General features: G+C 35.5%; 2 protein-coding genes across 3 annotated transcripts; both read left to right on the top strand.

Annotated features, from left to right (window-relative positions):
- The first annotated feature begins 904 nt into the window (after window positions 1–904).
- On the top strand, window positions 905–3,731 carry LOC103705077 (uncharacterized). Of its 2 annotated transcripts, none has more exons than XM_008788674.6 (2): window positions 905–1,080; window positions 3,385–3,731. In XM_008788674.6, exon 1 carries the CDS (start codon window positions 905–907, stop codon window positions 1,049–1,051), a length of 147 nt encoding a protein of 48 aa, XP_008786896.1. In that variant the 3' UTR covers window positions 1,052–1,080; window positions 3,385–3,731. The 2 variants fall into 2 exon arrangements, with proteins under 2 accessions (XP_008786896.1, XP_088566521.1); XM_088710395.2 differs by having other exon boundaries at window positions 2,175–3,731.
- Window positions 954–17,157, top strand: LOC103705078 (E3 ubiquitin-protein ligase DIS1-like). The gene is made up of 4 exons (XM_088710394.2): window positions 954–1,080; window positions 11,590–11,799; window positions 13,955–14,341; window positions 16,529–17,157. The coding sequence occupies exons 1-4, from the start codon at window positions 1,048–1,050 to the stop codon at window positions 16,850–16,852; spliced, it is 954 nt and encodes a 317-aa protein (XP_088566520.2). The 5' UTR covers window positions 954–1,047; the 3' UTR covers window positions 16,853–17,157.
- The last annotated feature ends 1,766 nt before the right edge of the window (window positions 17,158–18,923 follow it).

Raw genomic sequence — 18,923 nt, 5'->3', positions numbered from 1 at the left:
TGATAGCCAATGATCCGAAGCAAACCGAGCTAAATGGCGCACCTGCTTCTGGAAATAGATTCAACTGATCTCCCAAAGCAAGGCCTCTATCTATTCTTTTCCATACTCTAGCATGTGCGGTGCCAGGTGAAGGATAGCTCTTGATATCCTAAATTTGGAATTCTGGTTCGCTGAAGAAAATATCTAAACTTCCAAATATCACGTTTAAGACCAAACTGCTCCCCATCTCTCTTATCTTCGCATGTTTCGTTTGCGCTCTCTCTTTTTATTTTTCTTTCTTTTGTTTAATTACTAGATTTAATTTTGTTGTCACGATGGTATCTCTTATTATGGTGAACCCGAAATCATCTTAAATCGATTTTCTGGATGCAATCCAATCCAATCCAATTGCCACATCTTGATCTTAGTATTTAAAATTGAAAGCTCAAAGGCTAATGTGGCCATGTTTGACCGTTGACAAGTACAACGTCTAGAACCTTTCCATCTCTAGATCTCCACCCTCCGATCTAAATCACACAGTCCCTTTTTGTTCCTTCCTTTTGAAGGAGTCCTAGACTAGACGTGGCAGCTCACAGAGAGAGAAAATTAAAAAAAAACTAACTACCGTTACAAATTCCGGATATCACAATGAGATTTCTTTTCCACTCTAACCACCTTCGCTTTTCTTGACTTGCTCGTCCTTCATATAATATTTTAAGGAAGCTGCCCAAAGAATAAAAGAAACTACCCATATAAAGTAATCTTTTATTGTTGCTTGTACCAATCTTTCCTATCTGGCTCTTCGTACCAATAACAGTTTGATTTCAATTGAGATCTTGGAGTTTGGGCCTTGAACAGGTTGGTTTCTGTTGAGAACTGGATTGGAGGAAGAGATTGGTCAGAATACAAGGTGGGATTGGGGGTTATGGCAATGCCATGGGGCTTGGCTGTGTACATAATGAACATGGTGTGGATGGTCCTTGATGGCTGGATCTCGTCGTGTGTGACGGTCGCCGACGAGATTGCCCGGGCACTCAGGGCCGGCGACATCGGCCCCTTCCCGGTCGGATGAGTGTCCGATCATTACCAAGCTCTGTTCAGGTCTAATTCCAATCCTTCGTTTGTTCTCTATATATGTTTTGACTTCATTCATTCTTCTATGTTGTGTTCTTTCTTGGTTGACTATGGCAAAGGATAGATATGCTTTGATTTTGGGGTGGGAGATGATTAGTTTGATCTGATAGGAAGGAGATGATTAACCACTGAGAGATTTGATATAAAACAGCAGGCTATTTGATTGTTGCCCTTGAGAAATACATGCGTTTGTGGAGAGTATTGATTGCTCCAATAAGCAGCTAATAATTCGATGGTATGAGAGAAGTGCCTAATCATTAGGGCCTCTATAGTTTGGCAGTAGTTCCAGCCATTAGGCCTAAACCAACCATGGAGAAACTATGTATGATATGATGGAGCTGATGTATGATATGTTTCAATCCATCTTTATCGTTTTTGGGTAAATTTTTTTATTGTATTAGGCTTTCCACTTGTTGCTTTCTGTAGACTGCACCAGATATAGGTTCTTGGAGGTTAGGGAAGGAGGAAGGAGGGGGAGAGAGAGAGATCTTAGGACATTGATGTGGGTGTTGAGCTGCAGATTTGGAGAGATGTTTCAATTGGAGCATAAATGGATGAAAAATTTGCACAAGATTGATTGTGTAGAACTGTTTATATTGAATCTTTTCCTGCTGAAGGATCATTTACAGGTTGTAGATGGAATTGGTTCTCCAATTATCAGATCAAGAGGTAGTGTTGAGTTCTTTAGGTAGAGATCTATTTTCGGCAAATACTTTCAGAATTAGTGTTTCTTTAATTAAGGGGCCAGCTATAAGAAAAATGAATAATATGGCACTAAAATTATATTTAGAGATTGAAACTGTCCTCGTTGGCCTAGAAACAGAGGATGTGGTTGAAAAGTAAATGGAAGACTTAAGAATGGCACTCAGCATATGATGCACATGAATAATTTTAAAGGAAGAGGAAAGGGGGAAGAAGAACCTTTTAATATGTGAATCTTATCTTGTTTGCAGATGAAATGTTTATGATAAGAATTTTTCTTTTTTTCACTGCAAGTTTTAGCATTTAATTTTCTGTGATGTAATAGATATGCTCACATTTTTGCTGCTTGACTTATCTAGTTTCTCGCCATAAAACATCAAATGGAGAGAATCATGATCATTATGTGTGAAAGAGTTGTTGATAGAGATTGCGTTTATCACCCCGTGCAAATTCTGGTCAGGGAGGTACATTTGCATTATAATTTATACATGGATGATTGTTGATTAGAATATAATTTTATATATTAACTAGCTAGCTTATGGATGGGGTAAATCACATGTCAAAGAAGGATTTTAATAGAGGGAAAATAGAGGCATTAATTTTAATAGAGGGAAAATTGGGGCATTAATTTTGTTTGTCTGAACACAAGATTTTTTTTGAAAAAAAAAAAAAGACTAGAGAACTTACTAAACCAAATAGGATGAAATCTAGTAATGATCTAGTGCAAGGTACACTGAACCGAAACCAGTAGATGTACCGATCGCCTACCGGACCGGTCTTTGTTTATTTATTTATTTTTTTTGGGTTCACGGACGCGCCACAGGGCATTTATGGCCCGCGTGGGGCAGTGCGGGGAATCGCACCCACATGCCGTGAAATTGCACCGTGCGGCAAGGCGCTCTGCTCTGAGGGAGCGTATAGTACCGGCCGGTTCGCACCGATACGGACCGATACGAGCCCGTTATGCAGCCGGTACGCAAGCGTACCGGTCAATACCAGCCCGAAAATAGCTGGAACCAGTACCCGAACAGATGGAACTGGTATCCACGCTGTTCAGGTACCGATTTTAGGTCGGACCAGTCCGTACCGGGCCGAACCGGCAGACTATGGTCTAGTGTGTGGGTATATATCTATTAGATCATGCAGTACATAGCATGTGTTCGACTTCACTAAACTGGTAGATTCTAATGCATCTTAAAAGGTCATGTTTCAATATGTATTGCCAACTTCTTGAGTGAAATGTGTATTGCTAATGATCATTTTCCATCTCTTCATGCCCTAGAGTATTTAATAATACAAATATATACAATAATTCATGGTGAAAAGTGTTGATTCTACCAATATTCTTTTTAACTAAATTTTTTCCCTAAATATGAATTTTTGTAAGATTTGAATTTAATAATAATAGTTTGTGATTGGTCAATTTCAGAACTCATGCTTGACATGGAAGAATAATCGAGATAAAATATTTCATCACTTCATGGAGAATTTTGCTCAACTTCTTTAATTTTTTCCTTGCAAAATTGTTGCTTTAGTATAATTTTACCATGATTATTTTTATTGTTGCAGATAGACTGGTTATGTTACGACAATGCCCCAAAATGTAAAGCAGATGTTGTTCATGAGATACTTTTATCATGAAAGGAAAAATTAATAAACTCAGCTATGGTGCTCATTTTATTTATCTATTATATGACGGGAGCTCGTGATTCAGCTTAGATGGTGATGATATCTTTGAAGAAGGCTTTTAAAAAGATTAGGAAATTAGTGTTAGCAGGTTCTTTTTACCTCTTTTCTATTCTTTTCATGTAAAGATGAGTGCATAAGATGGTGATCATTCCCTTTATTTTTTGAATTATTCAAAATACCATCCAATAAGCAAAAAATAATATGAAATTATTGGTTCTATGTGGTCCTTTTTTGGGGGAAGGAGAAATTGTGCTTAATAAATACGTGGAAGTTATATGGTCCAGGGCATAACCTAAATGTCCCTATATACATGAATGATATAAAAGATTATTAAGAATGGCTGAATGATATAAAAGATCACGGCTGAAAAAATTCAATGATTAAATTATCACAGAGAATTGATTTTATTTTTGTTTTGTGTAATATCTTTTGAAAAACACCTTCTCTTTTTTTTAATCAAAAATTCTCCTAACAAAGCATGGTGTAGCAACATTATTTGTAGTTGTGAATGTCTTTGAGAGTACAGTGGGACCAACTTTGTCTTACTTATTATCGTTTAATATTTATGATCTACTTATATCTATTTAGCTACTTCCTTGCTTGCATGTAGCTGCATCGTATCATTACACTAGTTATGGAGCTTTGAATGGCACCTCTTTGTTGAAAATAGTTGGATTAGGATCCAGAAGTTGGAGTTTTCAAGGGGAGGGCTAATTTATAATATAGAATTTGTTTCCATAAATGGTTACATTTTATATAATTGAATCAACTTGATAACATGATTAAAAACATTATAGCCATCGATAATTTGTATTTAATCTGATAACATATATATTGCATTTGCATTAATGTATTAGTAGTTAGTTTTATCACTATAAATCATTTATTGAATCACTAATCGGCAGCAAATACAATAAATCATGTTATTCAAAGAATTAAAATGCGATTTTATGAAAAAAATGGTCTTCAATTTCCTATAACTAAATCTAGCTAGTAAAATTTATGAGAATAAGTGGATAATGTTACAAATATCAACATTTTTCTTTCATTTGCAAGTGGCCTTTGGCATCTCACAAGAGTTAGTTATTAACTTAATTTAGTAGTTCTAACATATTTTAAGTGTCTTAAAATGTACTCTTTTGTAATATAATTCTTGTAGTGAAGCATGGTCTTCAAATATCTAGAGTTAAAAATTGATAATGTCTATGTACATAGTTTAAAATATTATAAATTCGTTAGTATGACAAATCAAGATGGGGCTAATTGGGGTATATTAGAATATTGGATCTAAATGGATGCCCATTGGTTTAGTTGATAAATCTATTGAGGATTGGGCACCGATAATTCCGTCTAAATTTTTTTCAAATTTTAAATCTCAATCTTGGGTCAAATTATGTCAAATACTTATATGCCGATAATCTAGATGGCTTGGGTGGAATGTAGATCGTTTGAATTAAATGCAGATTCCCCTCTTTGCAATGTAATGGAGCTCGAAACATGTTGGCGTGGCAAGTTATTTTTGGGTTCTTGACATTACATGTTCTATTCATTGAATTAAGATATATGTCGTATACATTTTGAAATCAAAATTTGCACTCATAGATGATTATACTGTAAATTGAAGTTCAATGTTCATTGGCAATAATAATTATGCTATAAATTGAAGGCTGAAAATAATAATTTGCCTACGTTAATAACAGGATTTTAGAAGCACGATGTTTCATTGGAGGGTTAACTATAAATTGAATTTAATAATAAATGTGATTAAAGATATGATATAAAATAATCTTTTATTAGACATATTATTCAGAATTTGAGATTATAGAATAAAGGTCTACTCTTTATTCAACCTCTTGGTTCTGCCATTTTTTCAGAGTCTATTCTTTATTTTTTTTAAAAAGGCATGATTTTGATGCATTCCCTTCTTCTTAGATCCAAACACAAAACTATTCTAATTCCTCTTTTGAAGAATGATTACATTAGGAAAAAGGATACGAGAGAGATCCCACTATTCCATTTATAATATATGATACAAAATTTTATTTTTATTTATTTCTGAATATGCAATGCTAAAAATAATTCTCTGCACCAATGTTATTGACCAAATACTTTTAGATTAAAGTACTAGAAGATAATATTTTCAAGAGGTAAAAATTAATAATAGAATATAAAGGGTACATTGATTGTTAGGATGTGAATGAATATTAAGGAGATTTGAGGGGGGGCATGAGACACACCAAAACTAGTAATGGCTTGCTTCATCTCAGTTGACTCTCAAAATAAATTGAAACCCATGCAACCTCTCCCTTATTAGTTCATAATTTTGTATCCTAATGAACCAGACTCTCTTTTTCATCTCCCTACCCTTACCCTAACCCCATCCAACCTCTCTCTTCCAATCCTCTTTAAACCACTCTCCTCGTCTCTTATCTTTGTTATATAGATGTGTTTAAAAATGAATTATTGCATGTGTCTATGTACACGCATACACAAAAACTATATATGGAATATTGTTATGCATTGTATTTTTGCATGCTCGGAAAATTTAGGTGTTAGTATAATATCAGCTAAGTTGAGGGCTAAAGATAAGCTAACTAGAGCCATTGAAAATTTGCCAAATGATGAATAAACCATTATCCCTCGAGCTTTCCCAACTAATTCTACTATGAAGACCAATACAATAACTTTCCCCAGAATGCAACTAATCTCAAAAAAGAATCTCTTCTTAAAATCTCAAAAGGCGCTAAGTTGGAATCCCATTCTAAAGATTCTTATGGCCCTGAAAAGCGCAGCAATAAGAGATAACTAGGAAATTAATTTTCGAAGGAAAAAAGCAAAAATCTTAAAGAATATTTTTGTTGAAATTCCAAAATTATTGACATAGAAATTGATTTCCAACCTGTGGATTAAATTGTTTTTTTTTAGTTGTTCATTAGATTTTATTTAATAATTTCTCTTTGTTTCACAACTATATCTATTTTATACACACTTGTATATGATATAGGGATGATTCAATTAAGAGCCTATTTGGATTATTGGGCAAAAAATTCTATAAAATTTATAGGTTGAGCCAATACAACTAACAAAATTATAGAGCTAGGTTAGGAATGTATTTTATGAATACCAAGGGGTAGATTTGAAGTAGGTCAGCTCGAATCTCATAGGAAGAAAAAATAAAAGATTTATTAGTTGCACTGGCCGAACCCATAAATTTTATAGAATTTTCAAGCCAATCATCCAAGCATATCCTAAAAAAAATTTTGTATGCATTTATTGAGTAAATCATATATAAAAATTGATTTCCGACCATTACTATAGGTATTTCTGAGCACAGCACAAAATAGGAATTAAGGTCTTAGAAGTTATTAATAAACAAGAAAAGTTAGCGAAAAAGATCACCAGTCGGCAAAATCTAAACATCAAATGACAGCTAAACCAGGGATCCAAAAATCAATCTGATTTGAAATTCCATCCTTATGCCAAGGGCAGTGATCGATTAAGCATACATCGGACGGTGGATCGGTGCCTCTGCATAGAAACACTACGCGGACGTCTTTACCTTACCATCACGGTTCACTTTCCGCATTTAGGAAGCAAATCCCTCTCAAACCCTTCCGCTTTTTGGCGCCTCCCCTTCTTTAAATGCTTCGAACCTACGCTTTAGCGTCCCCGCGCCGTGCCGGTTCAGAGTCCCGGTGGACCGCCGGAACACCAAACCGCGCCTCTCGCTATCTACCGTCACCCGACCCAAAACATTTGGCGAGGGAGAATTCCGGCGATCGAAGCCTTTAATTGGAAAAAAGTTCTCGTCCCAATGCGTGCAAACCCTACAGATTGCGGTTCAAACTAGGGTTTTGATCCTGTTGCGGGGCTTCTTCTTCCTTTGAAAGGTACGGATGGAAGTAGAGATTTGCTGATTCTATCCAATTTCTGATTTTTTTTAGTTTTTTTATCGTGTTTGATGGGGCATTGGCTTAAAGATTGGATTTTTTTAAAAAAAAGTGGGTTTGCTTTTCTTTCTGTGTGATTTTGTGGTAACGGTGGCTGGCCTTTTTCTCAGATTTGTCCTCATCTATGACAGTCATCCACTCCTATTTCTAGAAAGATTTGATGTTTAACTTTTGTTTAGTGTTTTTTGGGTGATATTTTTACATCTTTCTCTTAATCCTTTCAAATAAAAATTTAAAAGACCTTTCAGAGAATCGGGTGCGCAGGATTTCCACTTTACTCTTTTCGTTTCTCTTTTTTGTTTAATTAGTGGATCAGTTTTCATGGTCTTGATCTCATGTTTGTGCTAGTTCATCTGTATATCGTCTAGTCCAATTACCTTGATGGGATTTGGGAACTTCAAATCATCTTTTTGCTATTTTCCTATCTTTAGGTCTTCAACTTCTTTTAGATTGTCTAGTGAGATTCCTCTAAATTATCTTTTTGTTAATAGAATTTGTGGCAGATGCTACATTGGGTAGACATTAACAGTACGTCTTACTTTTGCTTATGGTTAGTTGTTGCAGCCCATTTTAGTTTTTAAAAAGTTGAATGTGTGCTTTCTAGTGGTTAGCAATGGCCACGAATGTTGTTTTACTGTGAATTTGACACCATTACTATAGGTTTTGGTCTTTCTGTGTAATCTGTGGATGACTTGTTTGGCTTGGAAGGTTGAGTTTATGTTTTCATAGTGTCATTATAGGATCGTGCTCATCATCCATTGAAATTATAACCATATAGTTTAAAAGGTCGTTATGTCTTCCTCTTCTAATTATTCCAGTGTTTTCAATTGCTATTACAACTTTTCAGCATCAAGATAGCAACTTCTGGAGTGGCTTAGAAATATACGTAAATTATAAAGCAGGTATGATGTTTCACATGTTAAAAAAACTAGCCTTTTTGCAAATATTAATTGTTGGACAAGATATTGTTCTTTTTTTATGTTTAGGAGAATATTTAAAGATTAATGCAAGAGTTCACAATGTACATGGCAAGCTGGATCACTTGAAATTTACAATAGGCTAATAAAGAATTAGGAGTTATAAATTGAGTTGTGTTGTTTTGAGTGATAAAACATGCGAAGTATTGTAAAATCTTGATGAGAAAACATGATGCATGAACCAGATCAGGCACGAAAACATATGGAGGTCGAGAAGCTTGATGATTGGAAAAATAACTCTCTAATTTGTTTAACTTGCTTAAGGATTTTTGTCAAGGAAGGAACTAAATGGCTGAAGAAGAATAACCTAGACTCCTAGGAGCCATATGAGTGGCAACTATGAAATTAGCCAATAATCATTGAAATTATCTTATTGGTTAGCTTAGCATGTTTCATTAAAAGCTTTATAGTTGTATTAGAAGTAACTTAACTGAAAGCAAGAGGAACGAGTTTATGTCCATTAAATATTTATCATTCCAACTTCCAGGCAATTGAAGGAAAGAAACCAAACAATTGAAGAAGAGAACCCTAACTTAAAATGGGAGCAAAAGGTAAGCAGGAAAGATATGAAAATTAGTAGGCTGAACAACTTTATGAGAATTTAGTTAAAAGCAAGTTGAAAATATAGATGCTAAGTCATCATGCCCGAAGTTTCAAAACTGAGTATCGGTAGTAGAAAAAGATTGCCAAACAAAAAGACCATAAGAAGTAGTTTCAATAGAGAATTCAAGCAGCAAGAAGAGACATTGGAGATTAAAACTCAAAAGCAAATTCTATCATAGGGGACTGCATTTCAAGATTGTCCACTTATTTGGACTTAAAAACCTCCTAAAGATTGTAAACCTCCATTTGTAAACCTCCATGTGGCTTGTGTCTCTAGGGAAGTGTTTCTCTATGATAGCCTTAAGCTGATGCTTGAGATTTAATGGTAAAAATGTGTCCTGTGTGAGTTAAGTTGGAAACTTCATTCTACTTGTCCATGATATAGTCATTGGTACTCTTTATGGAGGTGCACATACTCAGAATCTTCTTATAGGACAGAGTTTGGGCTCTTTTTTTAAGAGAGGAGGGGGGGGGGGGTGAGGTTATTTTCTGTAGGATTAAGTGGCAATTTGTAGGGGAAGCAATTAAAAATATTGAAAAGAAAAGAACATTTATGATGCTATATTACACTGAGGATGGGTTGGGCCAATAACTAAGCAAACTGTACTGTCTTGCGTCTCTTTTTTTTGGCTATTTTGCCCCTAAATTTCAACCAGCTATTTCTTACACTCATCTACATACCATTTTGATAAGCAAGACTTTCCTCCTTTCTATATTAAAGTTCATCCCTAACTTTCAACAAAATGCAGAAGAAATTTTTGCATGAACATAAGGATTAAATATAGGCCTGAATTGATGGAAAATGACCAAAGGATGCTATTGATGCGAAGTTAGGGGCGAATAGTTAGTCTGCTAAAATTTCAGTTAGACTAGTTAGCTATCGTTGGCCATCCAAGTAGGAGAATTATGGTAGCAAGGGGCTGCATCATGTTGGATTTTGTTTGTGTCAACAGAACCTCGGCTTGGACCATACTTGTTTATAATTGAGTTGAAAAGAAAAATAAAGGCATGTGCACCCGTACATGGAGCCTTATCAACCTATCAACCTAATAAGAGCTTCATTTATTTGTTATATACCTTAAAAAATGAAAAACAGAATAGGTCCAAGAAGAGGAAATTTAGAGTTGGGCACCCGAATCAAGTGAGTGAGTGAGAGAGAGAGAGAGAGAGAGAGAGAGAGAGAGAGAGAGAGAGAGAGAGAGAGGAAGGAAATTAAAGCTGAGAAGAGAATATGATAATCCTTACTTATGGTCTAGTTATCTCTTCAGTATTATTTATTCTTTCTCTTCAGTATTATTTATTCTTTCTCTTCAGTATTATTTAATTCTTTCTCTTCAGTATTATTTATTCTTTCTCTTCAGTATTATTTATTCTTTCTCTTCATCATAAACTGCAATGTATACAAGAATGGTAATTTTTTGGCTGTCTCTTTAGAATTTTTATATAAATTTCAGACAAACGCACATTAACGTATGTTTGTGATGATAGATGCATGGTCAAATAAAAACAACCATATATCATGGTTCTAATATTTGGTAGAAACTTCTAAACAAACTTTCCCCTCACACTGGACTGACTCAAAACTGGGGTTATTTTCAGTGTTTTTTTTTGAAATTGATTTATGAGGCTGACTTGTTGCATAAGTGGATAATTGTGCTACTCTTTTGTTACTTCTTCTTCTATTACTTCATGGAGCATTTTAATAAAACAAAACGTGGGTTTGCAAGTAGACGCAGAAGCATTACAAGTTGAGTTACAGAGAAATTTAGAGAAGTTTTACTATTTTCCTTTCCCCCCTCTTCTCCAGTAGGTTTGACTACCCTAGAACTCGAATCTCATGGACCATATGGCCGTCATGTCCTACATTGGCATCAAATGGAAAAGTTGATGTGATATCAGATCTTTTATTATTTCAAGCAGCATTTTAATAAAATAAAACTTGGGTTTGCAAGTAGATATGGAAGCATTGCCAGTTTAGTTACATAGAAGTTTAGAGAAGGTTTTTTCCTCCCGCATGTCCACTAGGTTTGACTCTTCTAGAGTTTGAACTCATAGACAATGTGGTTGCCATGTCTTCCATTGTCATCAAATGGAACATAATTATGTGACGTCAAATGCTGTGAAATATGGTTTTAACTTTTACATAGATACATTTTAATTGTTTCTGTTTGAGACATCACCAAAACTATATATCCAGAGATCACATTTATAACCCCATGATGACTTTATGATGTTCATATGCTTAATGAACATTTTGTCATTACATCATTAAAAAATAAAAATTGAAACTCGTATTGAGAAATATCTTTGCAATGCATACTAATTGTACATGCAATGTAAGTGTTATTTGTTAGTTAGAATAGCTAATTTCAAATGAACTCTTCTAAAAGCTATTTCCAAATTAACTCGGCGTGTTTGTCTGAATCAAAAATGAGACCATCTTGTGCATCATTTCTCAAATATTAACAAAACACTTTTTGATTTAATATTGTGAAATTTAAAACAATGATAAATCAGAATGTAAATTGGCGTGGCTTGTTTTCTTTTGGAAACAGGTCTTACAGTTGTCTGTACTGGCAGTCATGTCATCTAGTGATCCTGAGTCTAGTGATCCTCAGAATATTGAAGATATGATGGATATCAATGAAGATGCTGATGACTATGCTCAGCATTTATCAAAGCCGAGCGTATCTGTTGCTAGCAGTGTCTATGAACTCCTAGAATGTCCTGTTTGCTTGAATGCTATGTATCCACCCATCCATCAGGTTTGCTTTATATACAACTCTCTTAAACATCTGTTCATTTTGTTTTCCAAAAAAAAATTGTTCATTTTCGCTTGTTCTTTATGTTTCTTAGTTAGTCTGTTAGTTGTTGTTACTTGGATAGTTTCCTCAACTAGAAAATCTATTTTCTATATTTACTATATATAATACGAAAGTCTGTGAGTCTGGCTGCATGTGGTTGGACTCTAAAGTGTTCATGTGTTTAGTTTTATATATTTTTAGATACTGCTGCTTCTCTTCAATGGGCACTAAATTTTTAATGAAATATAGGGAGACTATTATACATAGGAACTTCAGCACCTTTAAGATTCCAGATTAGAGTGGCCCTTCAGAGAAATCAAAGCCATCAATACTTTCAAATGCATTGATTGTGGATTTGACTTTTCATTGCCATGCATTAGTTTTTATATTTTTGTAAAATTAGATCCTTTATAATAAACATTTGAGCTTGTGGTGTTAATGCCTTACCATTTGTTATGTGCAGTGTTTGACTGAATGCGGAATCTTTGTGATATCATTTGCGTTCCATGTTATAATAGTGTTTACCACTTATAAAGGCCATATAGGTAAATTCACTAGAATAACGAGAATTGATGGTTATTGTCTTAAGTAGATTTTTATTAACCGATGGAGGACATGGTAGCACTTTCCTGAGGAGAGTAGGACTGTCCCACAACATATCATATTAGTATATAATACTGTTATTTGTATAAGCTGTTGCACCCACAGGCAACCATTTACATGCTTGGCATTACGCACCGACATGGCCACACACACTTAGTGATAGCATGCAATTCATGGGTCTCACACAAAATTCACCGGGCATGCTGCTATTCATTCACTGATGTTTGTGCCTAAGGCCAGTAAAACAGGACATGTTGTTAGCTTGCTTTACTTGAGTTGATAATTTTCTTTGAATCTATCCTCAATATCTCATAATTACTTACAAATCAAAATAAGTCATCAAACAAGTATTTCTTGTATCTAGTCTACCTGTCAACATAATGGTACTGAAGTAAATTGAGAATTTTTCATGGATTTTCTGATATGATTCACCCCGTTATTGTTGTTGCACACCCATTTTCACTCTAGTTTTAATGCACACTAAATTTGATGAGACAGTTAACTTTTTTCTACATATTTCAACTATAATTTGCAACTGATGCAGGAAGTGTTAGGGAAAAGGAAGCAGATGCATAACTGCAAAACCAAGTGGGCAAAGAGGAAAATCCTTAAAACAAGTAAAAGAAAAGGATAGAAATCGTTGGAAAACAAAAAAAGGAACCTGTACTGTACTTAGATTACCCTAGACTCCCCTGGCATTATCTGTTATTTAGGGGAAACTGGATTGAAGTGGATTAGTGTATCCCCAACACTTTGTTGATAACTACAGTTTCAAATTATTTATTACAGCAATACGTTCTTAAGTTGGTATAAAACAAAAGAACAGGGCAATTGTTTTTGCTCAAGGTCCTTTTACTAAGACAAATATCATCGCTGCCTCTTGAGGCTGTTTGGATGGCAGCCTCCTAAGTCCTATCTCAATGTCATAACTACATACGAATGGGGAGGGCTGCTCTAAGAAGAGGTGAGGAGAAAAGTTGGTGGCATTGTGAAAGACTGTCAATCCTGCAGTTCTAAGATTTTTTTTTAGGATACCAAAAACCACTTCTGATTGGGTTTGTGTCCTAGAATCATGTAATTGTAGATACATGGCCTTAGCCAAATTATTCCCACATCTCTCTCTCTCTTGCGCGCGCGCGATCATGCTTTCTCTTTTCATCCCTTCTGATCTGTGTGGTAGTTATCAAATGGACAAGGGAGCTGTGCATCAAATTGGCATCCTATGTCATTTTTATTCTCAACTCTTTGTTTTCTTCTGCTATATCTGTTTGCTGAGCCTGCCTTACTGATGGATTAGACAAAAAAGTTTTTCTATTTATATTTTGGTTTTCCATTATCTTTTCTCTTAATTTAATTCTATGGTTTTGTTTCATTGGTTCTTTCAAAAGACTGGATTCTTTCATATGGTATATGATTTCAAGCATAGCTTCCATACTTGTGCATATAATGATATTTTTAGTGATTCTTTCAACAAGAAAAGATTTGTCTGACAGTGCTTCTTGGGTTTTTTCAGTGTTCAAATGGTCATACATTGTGTTCTGGATGCAAGTCTAGAGTATTCAATAAGTGTCCTACTTGCAGGCATGAATTGGGTAATATTAGATGTCTTGCTTTGGAGAAAGTGGCAGCTTCTCTTGAACTTCCATGCAAATATCAGAGCTTTGGTTGTAATGGGATTTATCCTTACTATTGCAAGCTGAAACATGAATCACTATGCGTATATAGACCCTACAATTGTCCATATGCAGGATCTGATTGCACTGTTGTAGGTGATATTCCTCATTTGGTGAGTCATCTGAAAGACGATCACAAGGTTGACATGCACAATGGAAGCAGTTTCAACCACCGATATGTCAGATCAAATCCAGATGAGGTTGAGAATGCCACATGGATGCTAACGGTACTGTTTCAACTTTTTAAGGATGCTTCTGATATGCAATGATTCTTCATAACTAACTTGTCATTATGTTCTCTTCTGCTCTTGTTTAGACCATGTTACCCATGCTTTCTTTGACTGTTATTTTGTGAAATATAACTTGAACATTCCAAATGTTCTATTTATTTGGTTTAACAGCTCCACTATATGTATTTGTTGTTGATGAGCCATATTTTATTTGGGCCCATTACCCACAATCACATCAGACTGCATGTTCCTATAACTAGGAAGCGTCAATGAACCAGTAAGCTTAGTTTGTTTAAGCCAAGCTTGAACCAGTATTGGTGAAACCTGAACCTTAAGACGGCTCTTTCAATTAACTGAGTCTAGCTCAGTCAGGATGGCCATGTCTCTGCTTGAATTGATGGTGGTATGCTGTATATGCTTAAATATGAGTTTAATTTACAAACTGCAGGAGGAGTAATCTATTTGTAGAATATCCTCATCGAAATCTTTCTTGGAGTGTGGCTGTCAATTAAAATATTGGTTTTGATTTATGTTGTGATAAATGCAAAGGCTGAAATATTTATGTAGAAATCATGTCTTCCAATGACGACTGTAACTGAGCTAAGCAGTAAAGTCTTGCTTGTGATTATTGTTTGGTTTTGTTGAGCTTGGGCCTAATTTTGTGGAGTCATAGCCAAGCTTTAAAGTATGTATATTTAATGAACAAGGGTGGACCAGCTACTTTAGACTTTGTTCAATTAAGACTTAATTCTTTTTTAATTATCAATATGACATTGATTTTAAACTGTAGCAAGTTCTAGGTGCATAACCAAGATTTAAACTTTACAGTCCCGATTCTGATGCCAGTACCTGTTGAGGACAGGATCAGTACGGCACCTGTATGCTAGCATACCACATAATACAAGGTACATAAGGTGTCCTGCTATTGCACAAGACCCACTTTTTATATTGATTTGTTATTTTTTAGGGTTTGTTTAGGTCCTTATTAGAGTTAGGCAAGCTTTTAGGATCCATGATTGTGCTTATTAGTGCCAATAATGGCACTAGCACCAAATTTTTCAGTTTTTTTTTCTTGATGGTGCTGGATTTGATATATTTGTTCTCTCCTTCCTCTCTTTCTTCCTCTTTCCTCTCATTGTTCAAAAACAAACAACAGAAGAAAGGCTTCAGGAACCTTGTAGGTAGGTGTTCCTTTGTACCGGGTGAGATCGGCTGGTGTTGGTCCTGTCTTGGGTCGTACCAAGCAGTACCAACTGGGTTGCCCCTGGTCGCTCCGAGGGACCGTAGAACGGAAAGCGCCTTCTAAACAACTTGGCAGAAGGGAAGGGGCAGACTGGCTTGTCCGCACTGATAGGACAGCTAGCCTTCCTTCCTTTACTACCACCGACTGAACCAGGGTGCTGGTGGCATTCCAGGACCTAGCTACTCACAGGTTCAATTCAGGACTTCCAGTATAGACAGTCATATTCTGGTTCATCGATCTTATTGCATAATAGTTACTCAGATGATGTAAAGAAGTAGGGCTGGAAATGGGTTGCATTTGGATCCAGATCGTGTTTACGTATTATTTTGTATTTCATTATGGCTGCATGATGGTTGTTGAGGTGATCATTAGTAGGACTGAGGAAACGGAGTGGGCTGTGGATTCAAATCATCTCCTTAGAATGTAAATCAAGTTTCATACCTGATTCAAGTCTCCTCATAGTGGACAGTTTTGGATGGTTATTATTTCCTTTATTGAACAAGTTTGTACGTTTTAGTCTTACATTAATATAGAACAAAAACAAAAGGAAATCTACACTTAGCAACCATACTTCTTAGGCCTGTTTTCGAGCTCTTTAATGTTTAATTTCAGGCTTCTTTTTAATTTGAGTTCATCCGTGTCTTCACTGGACTTCTGATCTGGAACTTGTTTGGGTTTATAACCCCTGGCGTTTTGCTTCACTTTCTTTGGACTTATTATGAATCTTCTGTTCTATTTATATCACTAGTCATTCACATCTTTGTAGTTCTCATTTTCTCATATATTAAGGTATTAGAGGTTTTCTCTCTTTTTTGTTTTTGGTGGTTTGGGGTTGCTAATGCGAAAATAAAGGGTCTCATGTCATCTTTTTTGTGGTATCATGTTATGTTCTATGTATGTTAGTAATGATTCACATTTTTTCTGTGGTATGGTATCATCAGGTATTCAGTTGCTTTGGCCAGTACTTCTGCCTTCATTTCGAGGCTTTCCAGATGGCCATGGCACCTGTTTACACAGCATTCTTGCGCTTCATGGGGGATGAGTCTGAGGCTAAAAACTATAGCTACAGCCTTGAGGTTGGCGGTAATGGACGCAAGATAATATGGCAAGGGGTGCCTCGAAGCATAAGAGACAGCCACAAGAAGGTACGTGATAGCTACGATGGTCTTGTTGTCCACCGAAACATGGCCCTTTTCTTCTCTGGCGGCGGCGATAGCAGAGAATTGAAGCTGAAGGTGACAGGGAAGATCTGGAAGGAACAGTGAGGAGTCTCTCATCTAGATGGTCCATATACTTCTGTCTTTCCTGATCAAGTATTCTTGCATAACTGAAGGCAAGCTCAATTTGCTTGCAGGGATGCATGAATATTTGAGTGGAAAAACAATCTGTTACATTATAAAGCGTACACATGCTATGCCAAGGATATATTGAACCTGCTGCTGATTGTATTTTATCATGCTCATCCAAGTCAAAACTCGTTTTGTTAGAGAAACATGGAAAGATTGTGCTTGCTTTGGAGTGTTCTTTAACATATGCCCTGAATGAAATAGGTAATTTGTTCCAAAGCTCATGATGCTATTCTTCTTCTGAATCTTGGTATTTGGTGCGTCATCGAGCTATTTTTTGGGGGTTCTGGAAATTGTGGATCCATTCTTGTTCAGATCAATCTATTTTACAAAGTCTGTCCTTGGGCTTGTCTGGCTCATATCAAGTTATGGTCAATCTATCTATGCAAATGTCAGATGTTGATTGGACCTGCAACCAACATTAGCAGGTCGCATTACAGATTGGTTAGAGTCAATGGAGAGCCGACCAGGTATCGTCTAGGGTTCTTAAACCGGCGCATCCACCACAGTGTTAGTTCTAATTCATAATACCCAGAGAAATATATTCTTTCGAGAAAGGTTCATGTGCCAAGTTTACACGATAAATCATGTAATTGTGCAATACGGGAGAATGGAAGCATAAGGGGAATGCAAGGACAAAGGCGAGCGCAAGAGTGTAATATACCTTTCATACAAGTAGCATCATCTTAGGTTCTTATTTATTTTAAATTTTATAACCTGTACTTTTTTGTAATCTGATATAATCTTGCCTGTTTCAGTTAATTCTTCTGCTCATCTTTTATGACATCTTTATGCCTGTATACTTGCATTTGAATCCATTTTTAAAATGTGATTTTTGCACTGCAGTTATAATTCTGACCATTCCACCACTAATATGAATACATCGTTGGCCTTTTTGAAAGCTCAATCTCAAGTTACTGCCCTTGTGCGATGCTTTTATCTAGTTCTGTAAAGAGTACTGAAGTCTCCTTTGATATATGATGAACATTGGCAGCTATCCAATAATCCATTATGAGGTAGTTCTGGGGCCTTTCTAGTGTTCATTTCTTCCACTATATATCCATTATCAGGTAGTTCCAGTGTTCATTTCTTCAGTATCCTTCCCTTTTAAGGAGATCATGACATGTACTATGGAGGTGGGGAGTCGTAATATCTCACCAATGAGAAATTTGACTGGTGAGGTGGATGCTTTGGAGAAAAACATAGGCCACCATATATCTCATAAAGTTTTTACCAAAAAAGAAATATCTCATAAAGTTGATTCTTGGGTTCTATAAGATATGTATATCAACTAAAACCCAGTTTAACATTTTATCGAACATAAGGACTCACATTATCTACCAAATTCAGGTTTTGTAAGTCATGATTTTCTTAAAATGTAATAAGCCGGCATCATTAAAAGAGTCGATGTAGTGGTGTCATTTTATACACATCCTTCCTGCTTCGCTTCAATAGATAACATCAAAGTATCAGCCAGTTCGTTCTCCCAGAAAGATAACATCAGAAATATCAGCCAGTTCATAGTCATTATAATTCTAAATAAGCAACATATAATTGTCTCCAGACACATTAGTTGTAAAGAAGTTTTAAGGCGGAGCCCAGGAAGTTTGTTATTATCATACATATCTTGCATACTCTGCACCCACGCCATTCGCATTGCAATATATATATATATATATAGATAGATAGATAGATATAGATACATACATACATACACATAAGATACTTATTACTTCATATTACCATAATAAGCATAAGCATTGCCTTTAGTAAATATAAAGAATAGTTGACTCAAATTATTTGGAATTAGAAAAGTCAGTATAGCCATTTAACAATTTTCGCATTGCAATATATATATATATATATATATATATATATATAGAAAGATAGATAGATAGATATAGATACATACATACACATAAGATACTTATTACTTCATATTACCATAATAAGCATAAGCATTGCCTTTAGTAAATATAAAGAATAGTTG

Source organism: Phoenix dactylifera, chromosome 14, assembly GCF_051530095.1.
Source record: "Phoenix dactylifera cultivar Ajwa chromosome 14, Ajwa_hap1_PhDact_Kaust_v1.1, whole genome shotgun sequence".
NCBI classification, from domain to species: Eukaryota; Viridiplantae; Streptophyta; class Magnoliopsida; order Arecales; family Arecaceae; genus Phoenix; species Phoenix dactylifera.
This window is presented reverse-complemented; position numbering and strand designations above follow the sequence as displayed.